General features: G+C 41.3%; 1 protein-coding gene across 3 annotated transcripts in view; it reads right to left on the reverse strand.

The window, feature by feature from the left end:
* The window catches only part of snx29 (sorting nexin 29), a 145146-nt gene that overhangs the window by 51824 nt on the left and 71485 nt on the right, over positions 1-21837 (reverse strand). For 2 of the 3 annotated variants that reach the window (XM_071463453.1, XM_071463455.1), the window contains exons 15-16: positions 19291-19397; positions 1765-1881 (exon numbers count right to left, since the gene is read on the reverse strand). In XM_071463453.1, the coding sequence (XP_071319554.1) occupies positions 1765-1881; positions 19291-19397 (224 nt within the window). Of the gene's footprint in view, positions 1-518; positions 1686-1764; positions 1882-19290; positions 19398-21837 lie in introns of those variants that run through there. The other variant, XM_071463454.1, reaches the window with a different exon arrangement.

Below are 21837 nucleotides of genomic sequence, written 5' to 3' on the forward strand. Positions count from 1 at the left end.
CACACTACCCCCACCTGAACATCAGCTGCAACTATAAACACTTAAAGCACATTTAGCAATCTAGCTGAGAAGTTAACTAAAGGTAATGGTTTAATGGCCTAAACAGTTAACTAAAGGTGATTTGTATAAACAGTTATAATAGTAATAGTAGTAGATATAGGCAGTTAAAACTGCAGACTTAACCAAACTGTCTTTAATACAGTTCGATTGTATGAAAAATACTGTAACGATATTCACTTTTATAGTGTAACCTCCTCTTTAAAATCAACTGAAATGAACTCAGAACATGACAGGTGGTGTCGATGGAGGGGCGCTCCAGCTCCTCTGACGATGTGACATCTGTGGGGGCACCAAAAAGGTTGGGAGCAATATAGTGTTTACTCAGCTGGAGTACACATCTGGAATGCCTCTGCATGCATACATGTGTGGTGTTCTGTGTGTGGGTGATCCCTGATGTTGTTGATGAGTATCCTAATGGGATACCCTATTTACAACTGTGTGTGTTATCTCAATGTGTGTGTGTGTGTGTGTGTGTGTGTGTGTGTGTGTGTGTGTGTGTGTGTGTGTGTGTGTGTGTGTGTGAGTGAGTGAGTGAGTGAGTGAGTGAGTGAGTGAGTGAGTGAGTGAGTGAGAGTGAGAGAGAGAGAGAGAGAGAGAGAGAGACTTCACTTAACCTGTGATTTGTTTCACCCTTTGCATGCTTCCAGATCCCTTAAGGAACCACATGACCTGGCCCAGATATGTGTCTGTGTGTGTTTGTGTGTTTTTGTGTGTGTGTGTGTGTGTGTGTGTGTGTAAACATCCATCTCTCTCGACCAGAGCTGGCCTGTCAGCTTCTTAGTCCTCCCAGAGAGAGCACCCGAACCTGGGCTGAAACACCATCACCAGTGCCCCTTCAGTGGGGTCTCCAGCCTCGAGGCTTTGATCAAACCCTCCAAGAGTTGCACAAAAACAGACTCACACAGAGAAAGTCATGGGAGAGCGAGGGACAGAGCGAGAGAGCGAGGTGGTGAGAAAGTGACCTGGGTTCTGCTCATGTGTAGCAGCTCTTACAAACTGGAATCATGCAGCAATCAGGAGCCAGACACATGCACACACACACATGCACGCACACAGACACAGTGAGCAGTCCAGCAGAGCAGGGCTGAAGCTGAGGGATAAGAGGTCCTATCTTCAGCCTGGGGCTCCCATCACTGCCAATGTATCAACTCTCACTGTGGACAGTGTATGTGTGTGTCCAGGCTGCTTCAAGCTCCCCTGAGCATGACCAGATGTTGGCCTTCTGTTTGTATTTGTTGTCATTTCAGAGGACAACTTAGAAAGTGCTGAGGGAAAGTAGTTTGCCTGAAATACCCTTGAACAGAGGGAATGGATAGTTAGAATTAGCATTAGCATTAGCGTCAAAAGAAAATCAAACTTCACCCACAGAGAAGGAGAAAGATGTGAGCACTGGACACATCGTTTGACTGACAGATTCTCTCTGGGAGCATCACTGTTGACAACTACAAGAAAGATGCAGTTAACCGTTATCGGCAGCCATTGACTGTGGAGTCAAATGAGCAGGGCGCCACAGTGAAAACAAACAGGGCAAAGTGGAGATGAAAGACAAACAGAATCATGGAGGAAGAGAGTCGGGAAAATGGCAGAGTCACAGAGAGGGGAGGCAGCGGGAAGAAAGAGAGAAGCTGCAGAGAAATCAGATGAGAGGAGACATCAGCATGTGTGCGTGTGTTTTAGTGCATGTGTGCATGTCCAGTCACTCACCGGTCCTCTCAGGTCAATCAGTTCCTGTCTCATCTGGACAATGAGGTGGTCTTTGGCCATTAGGGAACGGTACAGGCGCTCATTAAACTCTATCAACTCACCGTGCATCTCGGCCACCTGCAACGCACACACACACACACACACACAGCAACAATAAACAAAAAAGTCAAGAACGTTATTACATAACACACAGAATTCACAAAATTCTGTTTCTGTTTAACACACTAAAGGCAGAAACAGTCCAGGTGAGACGTAATGGATGCTGGCAGCAGGACGGATTCTGAGAAACAGTCAAACCCCTGACAGAGATGGGAGAGATGGAGGGAGAGAGACAGAGAGAGAGAAAGACAGAGAGAATGTGAGGGGGTGAAACCAGTTCATATCCTAAACAGCCAGACTCCTGCCAGACTGCTAATCAATTGTCTTCAGCTCTAACTAACCTTGACGTGGTGTTATTCACATCTGTGTGCATGTGTGTGCTTCTGCAAATATGGCCGGGCTATTCTTTCTGTGTGTCTGTGTGTGTGTGTGTGTGTGTGTTCCCGGTCTGTCTGCCTAACCAGGCTGGGCAGTGCGGACAGGTCTCTGTCAGGAGACTGACAGCTGTGACACACACTGTGCTGTAAGGAGGACACCTGCTGTCACGGCCGCTTCAGCAGAGCGCCGTCGCCGGCTGACAGGTGAGCCGAGCCGCTGCGCCACCGTTGCTCTGGCACCAGCCTTCATACATTAACTTATTCACATCCCATTTAAGAGCCCACACACTGCCATAAAGGAGGAGGAGAGGCCTCTTATGTAATAACAACAACAAGGATAATGATCACAATAAACTTGAAGCAGAGTTCACCGAATACCTCGCAAAGCGGCTTCGTGTCAAAGCAGGATTGATACCAGTTTGTATGCAGAATTTAATATTATGACAACACCACACTGAATAAGCTTGATTTATTTCAAACAAAGGCAGAATGAATTTAACGTGGTTTCTATAGCAACAAAAAACTACTTATCCAGCTGTGCAGTGAGACAGTTTTCCGCGAGTCTGCATGGGATGAGCAACAAAAATCAATGATGGGACCTGTGCCAGCATTGGAGATGACTACTTGAGTGACACTGCAACAACACTTGTGTGGTGCTTTTGCTGTTGTTTGGCTCTCTATCTTTCTGTCCTTTACTTAACCATGTCAGTTCCACTGAAGTTGAAAAGGTCTCTTGCAGAGGAGGCCCAAGAGACAACCTCCGATGCTGAAAAATGAACGCACCAAAAACTGCAGTTCCTCAAACGGCCACTTGAGGCTGTCTCTAAAAGTGAGTCAATCCTGATAGAGATGTTAAACTTTACAGCAGAAATAAACATGTTCACAGCCTGGTACAAATAGACTCTTTAGCTAATTTCCTCCTTTATGACAACAACAAGAGGTGGATTTTTCTATCATTCTCTTGCTTAAATTTTATTAAGGCTTAAAGTTATGCATAATTAAGGGGGTCCTGCTTTGAGTGACAGGTGGGTAAGTCTGAGCTCCACACACGGCTTCCTTTTTTGGTCTTTTTTGAATAAGCTGGGAGTTAGGCAGAGTCAGGCACTGCCAAGATGGTGATGGCAGAGCCGCCCTCCCTGAGCTTCAAAACCGCTCCTCAGAAACCTATGGGTGATGTCACAGAGGCTACGTCCATCTTTATTTACAGTATATGATGAGACCTGGTGATTTCACCCCTGGCTCCAGTTTATTTATCTCCTTAAGGGACAGTATGAAGAAATCTTTCTCCTGGTCTTCTTGTTTTTTTATTTTTTCGGACAAAGGTTCACTGTTCAGCTTCTATTATGACTTGGTATCGAGATGGGGCCATCTTTATCCTTCAATAGCCAGGGTACCCAAGGTGTTATAGATAAAGATGACTTTGTACTGTTCATCATTTTCTTTTTGGCGCCAAGCTTACAGTAAATACTTCTGCCCGACACATCTGAACTCCAGGTGATCGTCTTTTTCTCCAGCTCACAAGATTTCAACCACAGACAGGTTCACATTTTGCAAAACTATCTTCATCAGTTTCTTGGCTGGGTGCATTAACTCCCAGAAGTCTCTGCTAACTACCTGGCAGCCTCACCTAACTGCTCCCAGCCAAAAAAATAGTCCAGCACACACTGTTGTTTTTCCACTTTAATATTTTGATGGATTAAAAACACAATGCAATGTGTTAATTAGTGAGGTTTAGACATGTCAGTAGGTGGATTTTGTTACCTTTTGAGAGAGTCAGGCTAGTTGTTTCCCCCTGTTTCCAGTCTTTATGCTGAACTAAGCTAAGCTAACCAGCAGCTAGCTGAAGCCTTACATTTAACAGACAGAGATTAAAGTGGTATTGATTATCATTATTAGCAAATTCCCTCAAATTTTGAGCTACTCCTTTAAAAAGACACTCACATGCCCATATATACATTGAAATAGTTTTGTTCATTGTTATCGTTCCTTCCTAATGCAGTTCTAATGTAAGAGATCTGTGGTTTTTTTTTGCAGAGTACAAGGACTGTGGATTTTCTCCTCCATATTTCTCACTGGAATCACATTAGGAGGGGATCTCTACACAGCCAGTATGGACAGCAGCCAAAAACTGATTTAAATGTTTATACGGTACATGTACATGTTGTAAGACAAGATCTGAAACTATATGAACCCATCATTCAAAGTGGATTGTAGTCACTGGAGCTCTGTCCATCAGTCCCAGTGTGACCCAGCCACACACTGCTGCCCTCTAGAGGTGAAGCTGCTGTGGAGTTTCAGGAGAACACATTTAATGAATGTTTCAAAATTTTTTATAAAAGTCACTAAATTCAGTTTTGGGTTTTTTTTTGGCAGTGGTATTAAAGTAGTTTCAAGCCTTCAGTTGCCATGACAACCCTTGTTCAAAAATACAGAAAGCAAGGCTACAGCACACGCGATGTCCCCACCTCTGGAGCAGACTGCCTCTGGCTGAAGTAATAACAAATATTTCTCTTTTTGTGACTTTAGATTTGAAGGTCAGACAGTGACGCAGTGTCACTGAGAGATCTGGCAGACCTGACAGTAAAAGGTGACATTTAAAGAACTACAACTGTGACACATAAAAAAAAAAAAACTATTCTACAGTATGCAGGAGTGCTTTAAGGAGTGTTATAAAAGACAGTGCTAAATGAACTACTTGAAGCTCCTCAGGTAAGGTATTCAGTGTGACGCAGGCCCTGACAGCAGGGCAGCATACAGACAAGTCTCCATTCTGAAATGCAGTTTTCACCAGCACGCAGGCAAGGCCACAGGAGCACAGATTTGATAAGGAGCTGAGCTGTGTGTTTGGCTTAAAATGTGATCAGAAAATTCCTAAGATCACTTGCCAACTTCGTTGCTAACTTAGGTGGAGATGCCAAAATGTTGCTTGAATGGTCTCCTCAGCTGGTCTTGCTGCAGATACTTGTGCCCACATTGTTGATGTCTATATTTAATAAAAAGTCAAAGGCGCAGTGCAGGAGAGGTTTTAGGTGGACAAAGACTTTCATCTGTTAGATTTGTATTTACAGAAACCACAAAGACTGAGAGGACTGAGGGAGAATGTTAAATAAAATGGACAAAGCACACAATTACAATTGATTTTGTTCAACAGGCAGAATCTGAGTGACACTGCAAAGACTTCACACAAATAAAGTACACACTAAATACAACTAATCACACCACAAATAATGATAACAATTCTGTCTGTACAATAGCACTTTTAAAAGGACACTCCTGTAATCATAACAATTCCTCTCACCAACACAGCAGCTGCGACAATGAACAAGTTTCACAGAGGAGACTCCTCTTTGATTTGTATGTCTGTCTGTCTTTGTTTCCCAGTACTGCTGTTTAAATGTAGCTCTGAAGTTATGAAGTGAATAACAACGTGCGTTTCCTCGGGCAGGCTGTTAAGTCTCCCCACTGTCAAATACAACCTGAGCTCTACAGGCAGTAAATCATCCTAAGTATAAAATAAATTAGTTGCAACAAGTCTGGGGTTTTTGGAAGGCCTTCAGCCTCTTGCAGCTGATTTTAGCGATAATCATGTCCACACTTTTTTGAGAAAAGAAAAAACACTGCAAGTGTCTTTTACTTAAGGGAGAGAAATCATAGAAAGTAACAGACTTGACTTGCTTCGGTAACAATGTTTGAGAAATCTGGGTAGTGTTCAGCTGAAACCATGGGAATCAAGCAGCATCTAACCACTTGTGCTCAGCTGATCCCCAGCCTTGCCACTTTTTTATTTTAACTGAATAAAACCGATACATCAGTGCGCTCAGTCAATATCTACGTGACTCTAAACAGCCGAGATGTTCGAAATCTCAGGATCAGATAGGGCTGCAAAGTAATAAAACACAGCTGATGGTAATCTTTGAACATAAAACAAAACCAACTCCAGCTCAAAAATTAATCCCCGAGCCTGACATCTCAATGTTTCTGTCTGTATCCTGGAAGGACCCTGATGTTTGAAAAGGACACATTTTCAAGTCCAGGCACATATCACCTCCTGGCATTTTCCACTCAGGGAACAGGAAGTGGTTACACCCTAAAACACTTTGACTGTCCTCAACCCACCAACCATTCATCATTCATTTATTTAGCTGCCACAACTCTTAAATAGGACATTATAAAAGATGGAATTAATTTTGAAGCGTGAAGAAACCCAATTAATTCTCAGTGAGAGGGAGCTAATCAGTTTGTCATTCTCTGGTGGCGCGGGTGTGTGTGTGTGTGTCTGCCTGCATGTACAGTACAGTATGTGTATATAAGTGCACATGTGCGTTTGCTTCGTGTGAAGGTGGTGGTCTATATTAAGCACTGGCTGTGTGGCTACATGCTAGCGTTGCCAGTTTGTTTAAATGGTCAAGCTAATGTTCTCTACTGCTATTAACGGAAGGTCATTAAGATGCACAACCAGGTTTCAGTTTTCATTCGCTCATGCCTGGAACATTACGTGCAATGGGCATTACTCAGTTGCATTATCCCACTCTCTAGCTGACCTTTTTTCGACTGAAGGCCACCCAAAGGCTCGCTTCAGGCTTGCATCAGCCAATAAATATCTGCAGGAGCAGGGAGCCTTAGTGGATGCAGAAATCCCTTCCAGATAACAAAATAAATGAGAAAAACTAAGTGGTTACAAAGAGGTTTTTGAGAACTAAAGGGCGCTGTCGGAATGAGTTAGGTTTTACTTTAATTGCACAAATGATTTAAACATCCATTACAATAAATACAAAATGATAACATGACAAACAATGACATTAATTGGATCCAAAGAAAATAGCATACAAACAGAAAATAATGAACAAGGTAGGGAGAAGGTATTAATTCTAACAGGAGTACAGAGTCGTACATCCTGAGTATGTTTCATGCTTGAGTCTACAGCATGTGTGTCTACATTCACTGGGTCTTTTCTCCTGACACTCACAACCTTGTTAGTCTTGAAGGTGATGGAATGACTTACAATTTCAAGTGCAGTTCCAAGTTGAAAGGCTGTCACTGTGAAGCCGTAAAAACATCACAATAAACCTGACAGCTCAACAAGTCAGCAAAGTACAGGCCTGGCCTAACAGGCTGTCGTCTGCTTTAGGCCACAGCCTAACCACAGCCTCGAAGCAATGAATGTGTGGCTCAGGCAGGGAGCTCCCAAGGCCATCCTACCATCAAAGCTCAGGACTAAAGGAACCAGAAAGTGCTGCAGTGCTCTGCCTGAGGAGCCGGGGCAAGAAAATTGTTTACAAATGACTACAGTCTCTTCTTTGCAGTCCCATGCAAACTGTGTATTTTTCCCAGCTCAGTACAGAAGTAAACGATATGTTTTCATACAGCTAGTTACAAATTAGGTAAATACTTCTATCACTTTAAGCAAGTGCATTGTCCAACTCCAACCCATCAATTTAAAAAACCTGTATGTATGAACGGTTTAAAGGTACCCTGTACAGTTTTAGACCCCTGGTAGTGCTATGGAGCGATGCTTTTATGAGCACACTGGTGATATGATGCACACTCTGAGCCAGTCTAAGGTTATTGCACTGATTGGCAGATGGTGGCGGTACTGTGAAAAGAAATGTAGCAAAATGCCAGAGATGTCATGGAAGAAAAAGACTGCTAGCTAGCTAACATGATGTAAACAACTCAGGTCTCAAAATAGCTTTTAAAAAAATCTCCTTCCAAAATGTTTAATGAGGAAAGAAATGCATTTTTACAGGTGTGTGAGCGTCAATGACACACACAATGTGTTTTAGTGTGAAACAGTGAGTGTAAACTTAACTCCACGAGGTACCTTTAATTTGCCAAAGCCAAAGTTTAACAAATTTTAAGTAATTTATTCTTATTTAATTAGCAGAACAAGTTGGAATCAGAGTATAACTCGTGCCATGTTTTTTCAGGGCTGAACACATTTCTCTTTGTATATTTCATTTTCTATGGAACTGATAATAATTTGTGCTGAACTAAATGAGAGTACAAGGGCTGAAACTGAACCGTGAAACAAAAAAAATAACTATGACCTACCCACGTAGGTAAAACATCCTCTCCTAATGTGGTTAATAATGACAAATGCACTATATCCTGTACGCTCTGTGGTAAACATTATCATCTATGTTGGTTATTCCCTATGTAATAAAGATAAATTGGTATAATTTATTTCATCCAACACTGCAAAGTGGAACTGTACATCTTAAAAAGGAAATATAAAGTGATGTGTACTTTTGTTGTAATGCAAACACAGTCTGTTAGGACCAATAGAATAAATTACATATTGCGGAAAAAGTTTAAATTTCACCTTACAACCTTCTTTTAAAAGAGTCATCCATGCTTTATATAGGGATGCAAAAACAATTTGTAAGAAATAGGAGAAAGAGGCTCAGCTTTTACTGGCTCAAATTTGATAATAGTGATGTCCTCTGTCATGGTTACGTAATCTGTCACATAGTTTGCGTGAATGTATCTAATATAAGGTATGGTTTATGGCCTGATATGACTGAAAGTGGGACCAGCAGAGCAGCGATGCAAACTGCTGTTTGCCATCAGACACTTTGTCTCTGCTGCAGGGCTGGTGTAGGGTGATGCAACTGTCGCCACTGCTGGAGTCATCATAGCTAACTGCCACCCAAGTGATGCTGACCACACGCTACCGCACATATACACTCTCTACCACACTGTTGAAAAGCACGCACAGTCTCCTCCCTGACACAACGCCTTGTCATCCTCCTCTGCTCTCCTCTCCCATCTTCGCAGAATCTCTTTGTGCCTCTTCCTCTCCTCTCCCCTGGTGTTTGATCTGATCTGAGCCGCACCAAGCTGAGCTGGCCTGAATAAAGAGGCTAAGAAAGCCCTGGCAGAGCTGGAAACCCCCCCCCCCCCAAAAAAAAAGGAGACGGAGAGAGAAAAGGAGAGCAAGAGAAGCAGTGGTGTGGCTGACCTAAAACCTAATAGCCTTAATTCGACTGAACATATAGGATGAGTTGGGTGGAGCAAAATGAGGCCAGAAGGAAGTAGAGAATATAACGTTAGTGTTCAGACAGACAATGTCAGGGGAGCTGATCTCAGCACTCAGGGTCACATTTAATGGCTACATTTACCCGGATGGTTAAGCTCTTTTGGAATCTAAGCACTCAAGCCATTTTTGGCTCAATGTAATTATAAGTGATAATTCAGACCAATCAACATACATTCATACAAGTTGTGGGTGTATTTAAACAGTAACTCTGATGCATCATTGGTGCTTCCCATCTAAGCATGCATTTTTGTTTTAAAGAAAACATTTTTTATTAGCTGCTATGATGACGAACTGGGAGAAATGCATCATGGGTCCCTTGTCTGGACTCAATTTTAAGGAGCTTTCTATAGGCCTGTAAAGTTGAGTGGCCACATGAGAACACTGAGGAAGTTACAGAAGCAGGTACAGCACTGGAAATGAATCTACTGTCTGTCTTTTCATTGTAAAACACTTTGAATGATAATCCTCTTCAGACATTTTTGCGTTTATGTGAAAGTTAAAAGTAGAAAACAACTGGAAACTTGCTTTAAAGAGACGGGGATTACACACAGGCTGTTGTATGCACTTCAGATAACTGAGCCACCACAACGCAAAACAGACCCTCACAAATACAAGCAGGGTCACAAAACCTCCAAGTTGCAGTGTGACATGTACACTACCTCTTCTGGTTTATACAGCATATCGTTCCTTAACTCATCTGAAGTTTTTCACGTGCTCCCACAAATGTAAGACAAAAGTCAAGTTTAATTCTTGCTGATGTGAATTCTTCTTTGAATATATTTCATGTAATACTTCCTCAAGTGAAATCCTCGGCACTTTTCTCTTTTCCAATTCAACTGGAACATTTCTTAGCAAAATTAAATGTTCATCAGGATATGTTATCACATACTGTGATGTTACATAAAACCTAATGGGAGGCAGTTCTTCGTGTTCATATCACAGCTGGGACCGTTTCATAGTGGGCAGGACAGCACGACTTAAAAGGGAAATTCTTTCATCTTTTTTTTATTGATGGAAGAAGAGGGACCCAGTCGCAGGGCATCAAAGGTTCACTTAAACATCTTGAACTGGGTGAGACCTCAAGCAGAATATGACCAATGCTGTGCTACTTTGTAAATCTAAATGCTGCCTGTGTCTCTATCTGTGTCTCTGACTCACTTCAGCACAGCTGCTCCTTAACAGGGAGAGACATCGGCTGAGAGACGGAAAATAAAGGAGGAAAAAGAGTGTGAGAGAGGACCAATATAGACATCACAAGCTGTGCTGTCCACTCTGAACTGAGGTGGAGAAAAAAGATACAAAGAGAGAGAGAGAGATGACTTAAGAAGTGTGAGCACATGAGAGTGGCAGATGGACCAATAGAAAAGACAGAAATGGGAGTTTATAGAAAAGGCTAAATCTGGCCCATGGTACAGACGTAGCTCTTTGTCACTGCCGCATCACACAGTCAGCCCCATGAGCACTTGGATCACTCACTTTTGGGTTATGTAGTATCATTACTTTGAAACACTGCAGTGATGACAATGTTAAAGTACAGTCTGTCAGCTTTAATTTTGGGGTGTTTTCATCACAATGCGGATGAACATTCAGACGACTAAAACCCACTCTTAGTGCATGTTCTCCACGTCTACGCATGCCAAAAGTATTTGGTCAGATTAAGATTAGGTTTACATTCAAAAAGTCGTCACTTTCACTATCAAGAGCCAACATTTTAATATACACTGACAGGATTTAACCAGTGTGAAGATTGGGGATTAAATGACAGTTGGTAGTTATGGATTATTGCTGCACATGACAAAGTTTAAGTATTTATGTTTCCATGATGCCACCAGACAGCAGTAAGACTCAGATGGTGGTGTCTTTTTTTTTAGCCTTTCTTAAATAGCAAATGTGTCAGGAATTTATTAAACTGTGTGTTTATTTGCTCTAATGAAACAATAAACATTAGCATGTCAGGCTGACCAGTTTATCATCTATAGTGAAAATTGAGGATCACTAACCAACTGTGTGGTTAGGGGTCATGTTTGAAAACAAGTCCAGACTCTTAGGCCTTGTTCAGACCTGGTATTAACATCTGTCCTGGGTGATCCGATCACAAGTGGACAGCTTTAAGTACAGGTGTGAAAGACGTACTGAGGATGCATTTGAGATCTGATCACTCAGACCACATTCAGAGGTGGTCTGGGCCACATGTGGCCAAGGTTCTATAACAGTGTCAAAACAAATGGCCACACTGAAGGACCACCTACTCGACTGATCACAATGAACTGAAAATATTATACTATTTCAAATGGATAAACCCTTATTTCACTGTAGAGCTGTGCGCAATGCATTGATTTGCTCAACTCTTCCGTTCAGACCTGGCATGTTAATGCCATGCATCCAATGGATGTTAGCAGACTTTAGGATAACATTAGCGGAAAAACCATCCAACATCACCGAAGATAGTGTTGCGTTTGCCGACACCTCAACCCAAAAGCCATTACTCTTTTTAAAAGTGAAATATACAGTTTCTTTATTTCCATAACATCTGGGGAGGGTGCTGAATTCCTGTCTGGGACATGTAGCTTTAGCCTCAGTGCTTTAGCACAATAGCATGCAGTCATCAAGGGAATATTTTGAGCCCTTTTTACATTATAGGTATAAAATGAGTCCGCTGCATTAGCTTAGTTAGTTAGCTAGCTACAGCTGATAAAATTTGCTAGTAACAGGTGGCATTCAAACTGACAGAGCCTGCAGTCTCCGGCTAGAAATGAAAAGCTTCTTTTGTCTACCTCTGACTGAAATCAAGGACCCATTGTTTCAGAGTTTTGAGAAGTAAATCTGAAACTATTATTATTGTTAACTGCATTTGTTCCATGCAAGAATCTTAATTTTAACAAACATAGCAAGAGAAACTAAAATGAATCTGGCTTTAGTGATTATGAAGCTGGCAGGAAGTCTGTTAATGAAGTTAAACTTATTTTTAACAGACTTCAATAACAAGATGCATGACTCCAGCAGTCATTCCCCCATTGAGATCAATACTAAAAGCAGTGGAGACTGTACTGTATGCACTGTATGACGTTAACATCCAAAAGTGTTTGGACCTCACAGTACATGCTCATCTTCAAGCTCCATGGCGGGAACATTAAGTTTTAATACTGGTTTGATGATTCATGCAAATAGGAATAAAATGTTAACAAACTGTGACTGATAGAGTTGCATTAAACTGTGACTGAGAGAATGTGTTACCACCCCAATCTGGATGTAGACATTCTTAAATGGAGACTTAAACCAAAAAAACGATTTGTGTAAAAGAAAATGTATTAAAGCCTAGGAAGGCCTATTTGTTCTCAGAGCATGTGAAAACACTTCAAAGAAGACTCACCTGCACTATACTGAGAAGAATAGCATGCATTATGCAGTATTCTGCCTTTTCAAGGGTCACACACACACATGCATTACACAGCAAAAACAGCAGGCATTATACAGGCACATCGGTTCATATTCTCCTGGTTATTACTGCGTCTTCTTTGTGAACAGAGGAGACTCTGAGTCGGTGGCTTGTAATTGTTGTTCTTGTTCTTGATGTTGTTTATGGTTAATTAATGAGCTTGTGGATCAAAGGGAGAATCCCTGATCCCACTGGAAGTATCCTCCAAAAGCACTCTCCCTCTACTTATCAGTACAACCCAGCAGAAATAGAAAAAAAAAAAAAAAATACACTACGGGAAAACAAAACAACAACAAAAATATGTGATGTAACTGTAAATGCATAGTCACAAGACTCCTAATGCAGTTAGAGTCTGTTTGTTCATTGGATGTGAGTCAGGCGTCTGCTGAGGAATTTGGGTTAGGATGATCCAGCCTTTAAGCGAGTTAGTTTACAGCACTAGTGTATGATGTAATGAGGCCTCAATTTGAAGCACAAAAGCCTCTCATCAAAATCTGAAATACCTAAATAATCGGGGCACCAACTAATGATTTAAATTTGCAGGTACCTTAATCAAGAGTGTATGGTTTCACAGGACAGACTGGAAACAGCATACTGCAGCTGCATGAGTAACAGCTGCTTAGAAACTCTCCCAGCTTCTATTACATTTATGCATTGTAACACATTTTGTTCACAGGCCAAATGGACAAATGATAAAACAGTACTAGTTTGCACAGTGATGTTATCTCCTCAGATAATTCTGTGGGATCTCTGCTCTAATTAGATGGCTAACAAATTCTATTCAAAGTGTGCCTGTGCTACAGTAATCTTATTATTAATCTGTTTAATTTGGTGGTGATTCACAGACCGTGATACAAGTCATACAAATTGCCTAAAACCTTAATACCTCAATAAGCAAAATGAAAGCTGAAGAGCACATCTCATCTCTATTTTTATGAAGAGTTTACTTCAAAAACTTTTCTAATCTGGATCAGGACTGTGTAGGTGAGCTTTGATCCGACTGACAGCCCAAGAACTGACAATACATTTTGATTCAAATGTCGCTAAACATAACCTTGTTCCAGGTGAGCCTTGCCCACCTCAAACCAGTGAAAGGACCACAGAGAACAAGAGAAATTCATGTGAAATGGCCAAAACCACAACTTTAGTCAGAAAATTGTGTGTTTATGAAGGACTACGTGACTCAAGCTGAGAACGGAAGTTTTCAGGGCCTTTAAAGGAGATATTTGTATGTTTTGCTATTGTTACATAGCCAACATTAGCATTTAGCTACCAGTCTTGCCAAGAGCTTCAGCTATCATTGCATTTACAATCAAAGAGGTGAGAATACACCCTCTGAGCAACGCTACTTCTTCAGTGCAACGAGACGGACCAGCCGGGCTGGAGCTAGCTGGTTAGCACGCTAACTTCAGAAAAAGAAAAGAAGTAATAAAAGAAGTAATAAAAAAAACAAGGGCTGCTTTCCACCACTGGAGACAGCTCTTGGTGAGTAAAGGAATGAAGTTTGATGCTGAACTCAAAATGTTTCTTCTAGACTGGAAAGTAAACAGCTGTTAATGCTAATGTTGGCTATGTAGCAATAGCAAAATGTACAAATAGGTCCTTTCAGAATGAACATTTTTTAAGTAAAATTATGCCATGATGTACCTATGTTACTGATCAATACCATCATTTATTTAATTTTACAAGTATCTATGGTGATTCACTCGCACTTGTTTGCGCCACTAAGTTTGATGCACATACATGTGAATGGCCTAATTTGCTTTAGTCCAATTCATGTTCGCAAATCTGAAGACTTTGTGTAGTTTCTGCCAAAAGTTCATTCTGGACCTTCGGAGCAGTAGTTTGATAAACACAAAGCTTGTAAGATTTTGTCCTAAGCTTTTAATCACAATTCATGGTCTTTATCAGCAAATAGCAGCAATAGCAGCATTAGCATGACATCTGAGAGTTTGCTCAGTTGTCATGGTGGTCACAAGTATAGACCTGCATATGGAACATGATAAAAGGTGGTTGTATATGTTGTATATTCATAGCTATGTTCAGTCAGACATGAAGTATTCTCTTGCTGCCAGCTTTTCTCTTAATTTCACTTTGGTTTGTAAATTATCATTCAACCCACTTGTAGGCAACATTAATACGTTCTTAAAAAGATTCAAATTTGGTTTTCTGAAACACGAATATACCCTCGCTTCCCTCGAGAGGAGTCCTTGAAACGTCTCTTTCAAACCAGCCAAGATTGGCTTAAAAGAAATCTGAAGTGCCTGAGGAGAGGCAGTCTTCACCCTGTGTTTCTTCCATCACTTTGTGTGTACAACAACCAAAACATCCACAATAACAATACTGACAACAGCATCCTGACATCATTCCATACCCTATGAATAAAAAATAGCTCAACATCCAGTAATAATTCAGCCACACAATGCCACATCAATGCAATCGCTTCAGAATGGATTAAAAATGTAATTAAAATGAAACAGTCACACGCTGGTGAGTGTGAATGATTTGCAGGCTGATAAGTCCAGAGGGAGGGTTGTGTACTGTACAGGCTACCATCAGCCTGACACCGTCAGCCTGCGAGCACTGATAAGAAGACGTGTTACATCACTACCTGCCCACCCTTTCCTTATCACTCCAGCCTCACAGATCAATGTCAAGCAGGTTTGCTGTTTCTCAGAAATCTCAGTGTACATGTTAACTGCATTATGTAATTTGTTTTTATTACTCACACACAACGAGAAGTACCACACAATAAAGATGAAAATGAAAATGATTATGCATCTATCCCCTTGAGCTGTTGTAGTTTCACCTTCTTGCCTCCTTGATTTTGTATCTTTCTCTGCATCTGTCTGTCTTTCACTCATTTCATCATTTCATTGTCTTTTCTCTCATTTCTGGCAGATATGTTGAAGTGCCCTCTCACTTTTCAAGCCACTTAGATCAAGCATCCATGCAGATTTCTGTGAGAAATCCAACTCCTCCCTTCCCCGGCAGGAATTCACACACCTGGTGAATGTATGCACACATACATGAACACAACACATATCCACTGTCACAGCTGAGAAGTGAATGATGTAAGAGGTATGAACAAGCGAGTAAGAAAGCAGCAGAAGAAGAACCTTGAATTATCAAAGAGTAAAAATAAATGCTTCCTCCGCAAGTCACTGCTGTGTTCCTGTTCTTAGTCACTTTGGTTAAATAATGGTTCAAGGGTGGACAAAACTAAGGTAAGAGATTATTAAAAGAAGATAACACAGATGATCAAGCAAATCTGGAGAACAGATACCTGTTATTCAAACAGCTGAAATAATGACAGACAAACAATCTGCAACCAATTTCCAAACCACATGACTTATGTGTCTTTAAACTGGAGGAGGAGACCTGCAGGAAACCAAAATACAAGCACCGGGAGAACATCAGATCTCCAGTAAGTTGGACCTGCTGGTTAACCACGTTTCTGAGTTTCTAAGTTGGCTAGTTAGAAATTTGTCAGTTAACATTTATCCACGCACCTGTGACAAGAGGTTCAGCTATGTTTAGTAAATTAGAAAGGAAAAACTATAAAACTATACCACTGATCATGTTTTTCACTTATTAGCTAATAGAAATACAGAAAGAACTACATTAAAGCTGCACTAATCAATATTTTTATATCAACAATGAGTCAAGTGAATGTGTGTAATGTGAAAGGGGTTGTTTCATAATTACAAACCCACAGAGAATTATGACCCAACTCTGCATTTCCCCTCAGCTCTACTGAGCATTTCAGACTCTAAAAGGGGCCATTTAAAAGTTTTCTCTGTCACCGAACGTGTTGCCAGGAGTGGGTGGTGGTGATTTGTCGAGAGCTTCAGCCGATGTTTACGAGAGAAGAGGATATAATACGCCCTCTGAGCAGAGCTATATCTTCGCAGCAGATAGGCGGCTACAGTGACTCGCTATCAGAAAGTGACAAGACTGGCTGGGGCTAGCAGGTTAGCGTGCTAACTTCAGTAAAAGAAGAGACATGATAGAGACAAGACTTAACATTGGCATTAGTTTCCACTGCTAGAGACAGATCCTGGCATGTAAGGGAATAAAGTTTGATGCTGAACTCACAACGTGTCTTCTAGACTGGGAAGTAAACAACTGTCAGTGATAGGCTTTGCCTGCACAATGTCCTACAAGGCATAAAACTGCTGATGGCGAAGCTGCACTGTGGTTTTTCACATGGGTGATGTTGTGATTAAACCCCCCTACAACCACTACCCTAGATTCATGTCAAAATTCTATACTGTCACCTTAAATGCTTTTTCATGGACTGATGCACAGTGCACAGCGTGACTGGACACATGAACAGATGAAGATGCATCAGGAAAAGAGCATCGGGGCTCTTGAGATTTGGCTCAAATATAAACAAAGTCAAAGTCAATACAAAGCATTAGCATCAATAAATTAAAACTGAAGTAGGTCACAAACACAGGCGTATTTCCCAGGTTAATGAAGGCTGAGTCCTGTCCAATATTTATTTGTGTCTGGCCTGTATGTATCCAACAAGGCTCGATGTGACATTTTCAAAAATCAATAACTTGGCCGGTCAGATTTTGTCTCAGTTGCTGAAGTGCGACAGCTGAATCAGGAGTGTTGACAGTTGCTCATGTAAAATCGCACAATTCCTGAATCCTCACATCAGGACAAAGTACTGTACACACACCAACACACTATTAACTACTGTATATGGAAAGTCACACTTCTCTTTTCTAAATTCCTCTTTCTGTCTATCCTCCCTTTCTAAATACTATAACACTGTTCCACTGTCCCTCTAAATATTCCATTAAACCAGATTAGTGATGAATGATATTGACAACATCCTGCATCTCCTGTTTGCTCCATATCTTTCTCTCTGTGTGGCTCCTCTGGCTGAAGACGCAGCAGTAGTCTTGCCAGTGCAGCCACATTTACTATATTTATGCTCAACAACTTGACTTGCAGCTTGTAGCTATGGCGCAATTGTATCCCACTACCATCCTCCAGGCTCTCTGTGAAAGCCCAATCGAGACTGACAGCCAAGCAAATGAACAAATAAATAAGTAAACACCATTAAAAATGCATCACACATACATGTGCATAAATAAGTGAAAACATAGTTTGGCCAAACAAAGGCAGAATTATTCCTTATTAAAAAAATATAGAAGAATGGATTAATTATTCATGTGGACGCCCCCCACCCCCCACCCCCCCACACCACCCCACCCCCCCCACCCCCCCACACCTCACTATCCATTAAAAAACACAGACGTTGCCTCTATTTTCCTCTGCCAGTGTCACTCTCACTGGGAGTGCTGCCTCAGTGGTTAGACTAACAGGAAACTGGACACAGCTCTCATCATCACTCACGCAGCTGGCAGCATAATGCCCAATGTCCAATTATTACAGAGCTTCACCATGTGCTGCAATCAAAATATTTGAGAAGAACCTGCTCAGGGAATCGCTCTCGCAGCCGTGAAGAAGCAAATTAAATCAACGCAACTGAAAAGTACAACTCTCTGCTTTATTTAGATAAAGCAGGTGGGTGAGATTTTTAAATTCCCTGCACGGCTCTTACAAGCTGAAAAACTTACTCTTATCTTTCTTTCTTTAAGTTTGCTTGCTAATGTACCAATTCAGGCATTATCAAAAACTTCCAGTCGACATCAATAAATCATTACTACATATACCAAATGAAATTACTGTCAACCAACAAGATGATTGGCTCTCACACTGTTTTCTACATTGTGTGGCAGCAGGTCAGAAATCGAATGGACTGGCTCAGTTAGACAAGCAAGACAAACTTTAGACTGAAGGATCTACTTTAAAACAAGGAGAAATGTAATGTAATGTAATATAATCATATGTTTAACATGGAATTTTGTCAAAGAGACTGCAAATAGTCATAGCCAAGGTTTAATTTATAGCAACTTTACATACTGTAGATGTAACACTGAATTTCCTTTATATAAAAGTATAAAAGAAATAGGAAACAAGGAAAAATATTTGTACTTGCTTTCTTGCCGAGAGTTAGAGGAAAGTATTGATACCATTCACATGCCTATGCCTATATGAAGCAAGAGCTAGCAGGTGATTGGCTTATCTTAGCATAAGGAGTAGAGCCAGCAATCCTGGCTCTGTCCATAGTACAAAAATAAATTACCTACCAGCACATATGAAGCTCATTATGTAAAACCTTATATCTTGTTTGTTTAATCAGTACACAAACTAAAATGAAGAACCCACAATTTGTGTTTTTTATGGTCAATTATGTATCATACGATTTCTAAGCCAAGCCAGTGTCGTCCCAGTAACTCCAGGCTCCAGGCTAGACTGTTTCCCTTGATCTTCCCTTCAAATTCTCAGAGACAAAGTGAACAAAGATATTCCCCATAATGTTGAACTGTGGCTTTAAGTGCTGCAGACGGTGCTTCATTCACAATGATTTGCTTCCCACTGAGACAAACGAACCTCTGGACGATCCTCTGGAACACGGAGCTGTGGTTCTTCCTTGACAAGTATCATAACTAATACACAGTAAGGAGAAAGCAGAGAGAGTCAGCACTCACCTCTATGAGTTTGCGCTCATAGCTGGCAGCCAGCTCCTCGATATCACCCATGAACTTATTCTGCGGGACAGGGGCCTGATCTTCGCTCGACCGCAACATCGACAGGGCTTCAGCAGAAAGAGAGAAAGAGAGAGACAGAGACCACGCAGGTTACGTTTACACATTCGTACAGATACTATGATGTGTGAAAAACACACTCTACACAGAGGAACTCTTCTCGCAATGAATTATAACCAGTGGGTCTCTGCTAATTATGCACACTGCGTCGTGCTCTGTGGCAAGTTGTGACACCTGCGGCTGTTTGATGCTTTTGTTTTAGCAGCGAGAGACAGTGCACAGGGAGCAAGCACATCTATATAATATACACATTAGCAGCCAGGAAAGAGCCATGAATCCCCATTTTATTTAATTAATGTCATAAACTATAGTAGCTATGAGTCATGCACACACACAAAAAAAAACATAATTATGCAGGTTAGGCATGCAAACACACACCCACAGAAAGGGACGCATTAGCTCACAAAATCCTCGACTCAATGCATACTTACTTCCCTGTTGGTACAATATAAAATACTGCAGCACTCACATTTTTCTTTCTGAGAGAACCTCTCTCTGTTTTGTCAAGATGATAAACTCCCCTTCTCTCACCATCGCCTGTTCTACTCTGTTCAGACTTAGTTTATTGTTTCTTTGCACTACTGTAGCTCACTAACCAGCTAAAGTCATCATGACGTAGCCTCAAGCGCCGTTTCTGAGCCCATAAACATCAACTAATCGGGTTCCTTCTGCGAAAAAATAACAGAACTTAGAAGTAGGAGCTCTGTGCCTTTTTTGCAGAGGGGCTGGAAGATGGATTGTTTTTTCAACTTAGCAAAAGCAAATAAACGCCGTTAGTTTCCTGCCACCACACACACACACACACACACACACACACACACACACACACACACACACACACACACACACACACACACACAAAGCTAACACTTCGCCAAACACTGAGGCTAGGAGCGGGGATGGACAGGGAGATATATGAGCAGAGACAAAGAGAGGGAGTGGAAGTAAAGTACGGAGATAGAAGTCCAGCATGTCCAAAGGCTGCACAGAGCTCAAATAAACATATGGTGGTGGCTCTTCAGGCTGGAAAATATACAGCTGGACTGTGAGTAGATACCCAGCAAGTGTCTGAATGTCTAGACAGAGCGAGGAAGGTATTGACGGAGGGGGCAGGCTCAGTGTAGCTCCAAACTGACAGGACCGCATGGGGAAAAGCTGCTGGGAATCACAGGCAGGTACAGGCGCACAAATAACAGCACTGATGGACCAAAGGTACCAGCGTGGTACCAAAGTGGTTTAATGCTTTACTCAAAGGTAATTTGGCGATACTCGTTGAGGGAAAGGGGAATAACACTGGATCAAATTACAGTAAAGATAAATTACTGCTCTTCAGCACATTCAAACCACTTTTCCATCAGCTCAGCGGATAAATCATGGTGCACGGTGAGAATCATTTTGAGGAGACATTATAAAGAGTGAGGAATAAATGAACTAAGAGAACCATATTCTCGGCTCTTAATGTGAATATGTGAATTGTACAGCAACTTTGAAATACTCTTTGTGGCCCCCCGGGGCTTAGGAGTCACTATGGCGACTCTGACATCTCTCTCATTGGAACTGGTTCAACATTTGCTGCAATGCACCGTGACATCATCTGACACATATATCCAATCACTCATGCAAGCCTGTACCTCCAGCTGGACTTTCCTGTTCATATTTCACTCTCTCACCATCAGCACATTGAAACATCACACCGGACTAAGTCCTAGAAATCATTACAATGTCCAGCAGTTTCTGCTTTAGCTATATACAGCAGCTGTACACTCAAAGGTCTAGAGATGGTTGATTTCCTTGGATTTCATAGCCTGGTTTTTTGTCCTGACCTGTGGGATCTTATATACATACACCTGCGGATAATTAAAGCAGTGAGGATGCACATACCCCCAACCTGGAGCGCCACAGCAAAGGGTCTGAAAACGTTTGTAAATGAGAGATTGAAAGAGAGAACGTGTTTTCACTCCGTTATTATTGCGCGTCGATTGATGGACATGAAATGGCAATTTTGTCCATTCCAAAAAAATACATCTACAACACAATAAAGTGTTCAAAAAGTAAAGTGCTCTGAGTACTTTCTGAAGCCACTGTAAATCAGGAACCACAGAACCACAGGAACAATCTTAATTAAAAACTCATTTTCAGCAGTCTAATTTTGAATTAATTTTATTATTCCAGGTTTCAGGAGACGCTCCTAATTTCAAACTGGTGATGTTTCATTAACAAACCTGCTTCTTTGACCTCCTGCTGCTGCCTCGTGACTGACAATTTCAGTTTTACATTTTTATGAAAACATCTTCTTCAAATTGCTTATTCGGTCAGAGCCACAATTAAAATACCCAAAGAGATTCAGTTTATTATGGTTTGAGATGAAGGAAGGCTGCAAATCATCACACTGGGCCTTTTTAATTAAATTTCTGTTGTTTTTTGTTTTTT

This window comes from Trachinotus anak, unplaced genomic scaffold, assembly GCF_046630095.1.
Source record: "Trachinotus anak isolate AG129_WGS33_773 ecotype Australia unplaced genomic scaffold, CSIRO_AGI_Tana_v1 ptg000025l, whole genome shotgun sequence".
Taxonomy (NCBI): domain Eukaryota; kingdom Metazoa; phylum Chordata; class Actinopteri; order Carangiformes; family Carangidae; genus Trachinotus; species Trachinotus anak.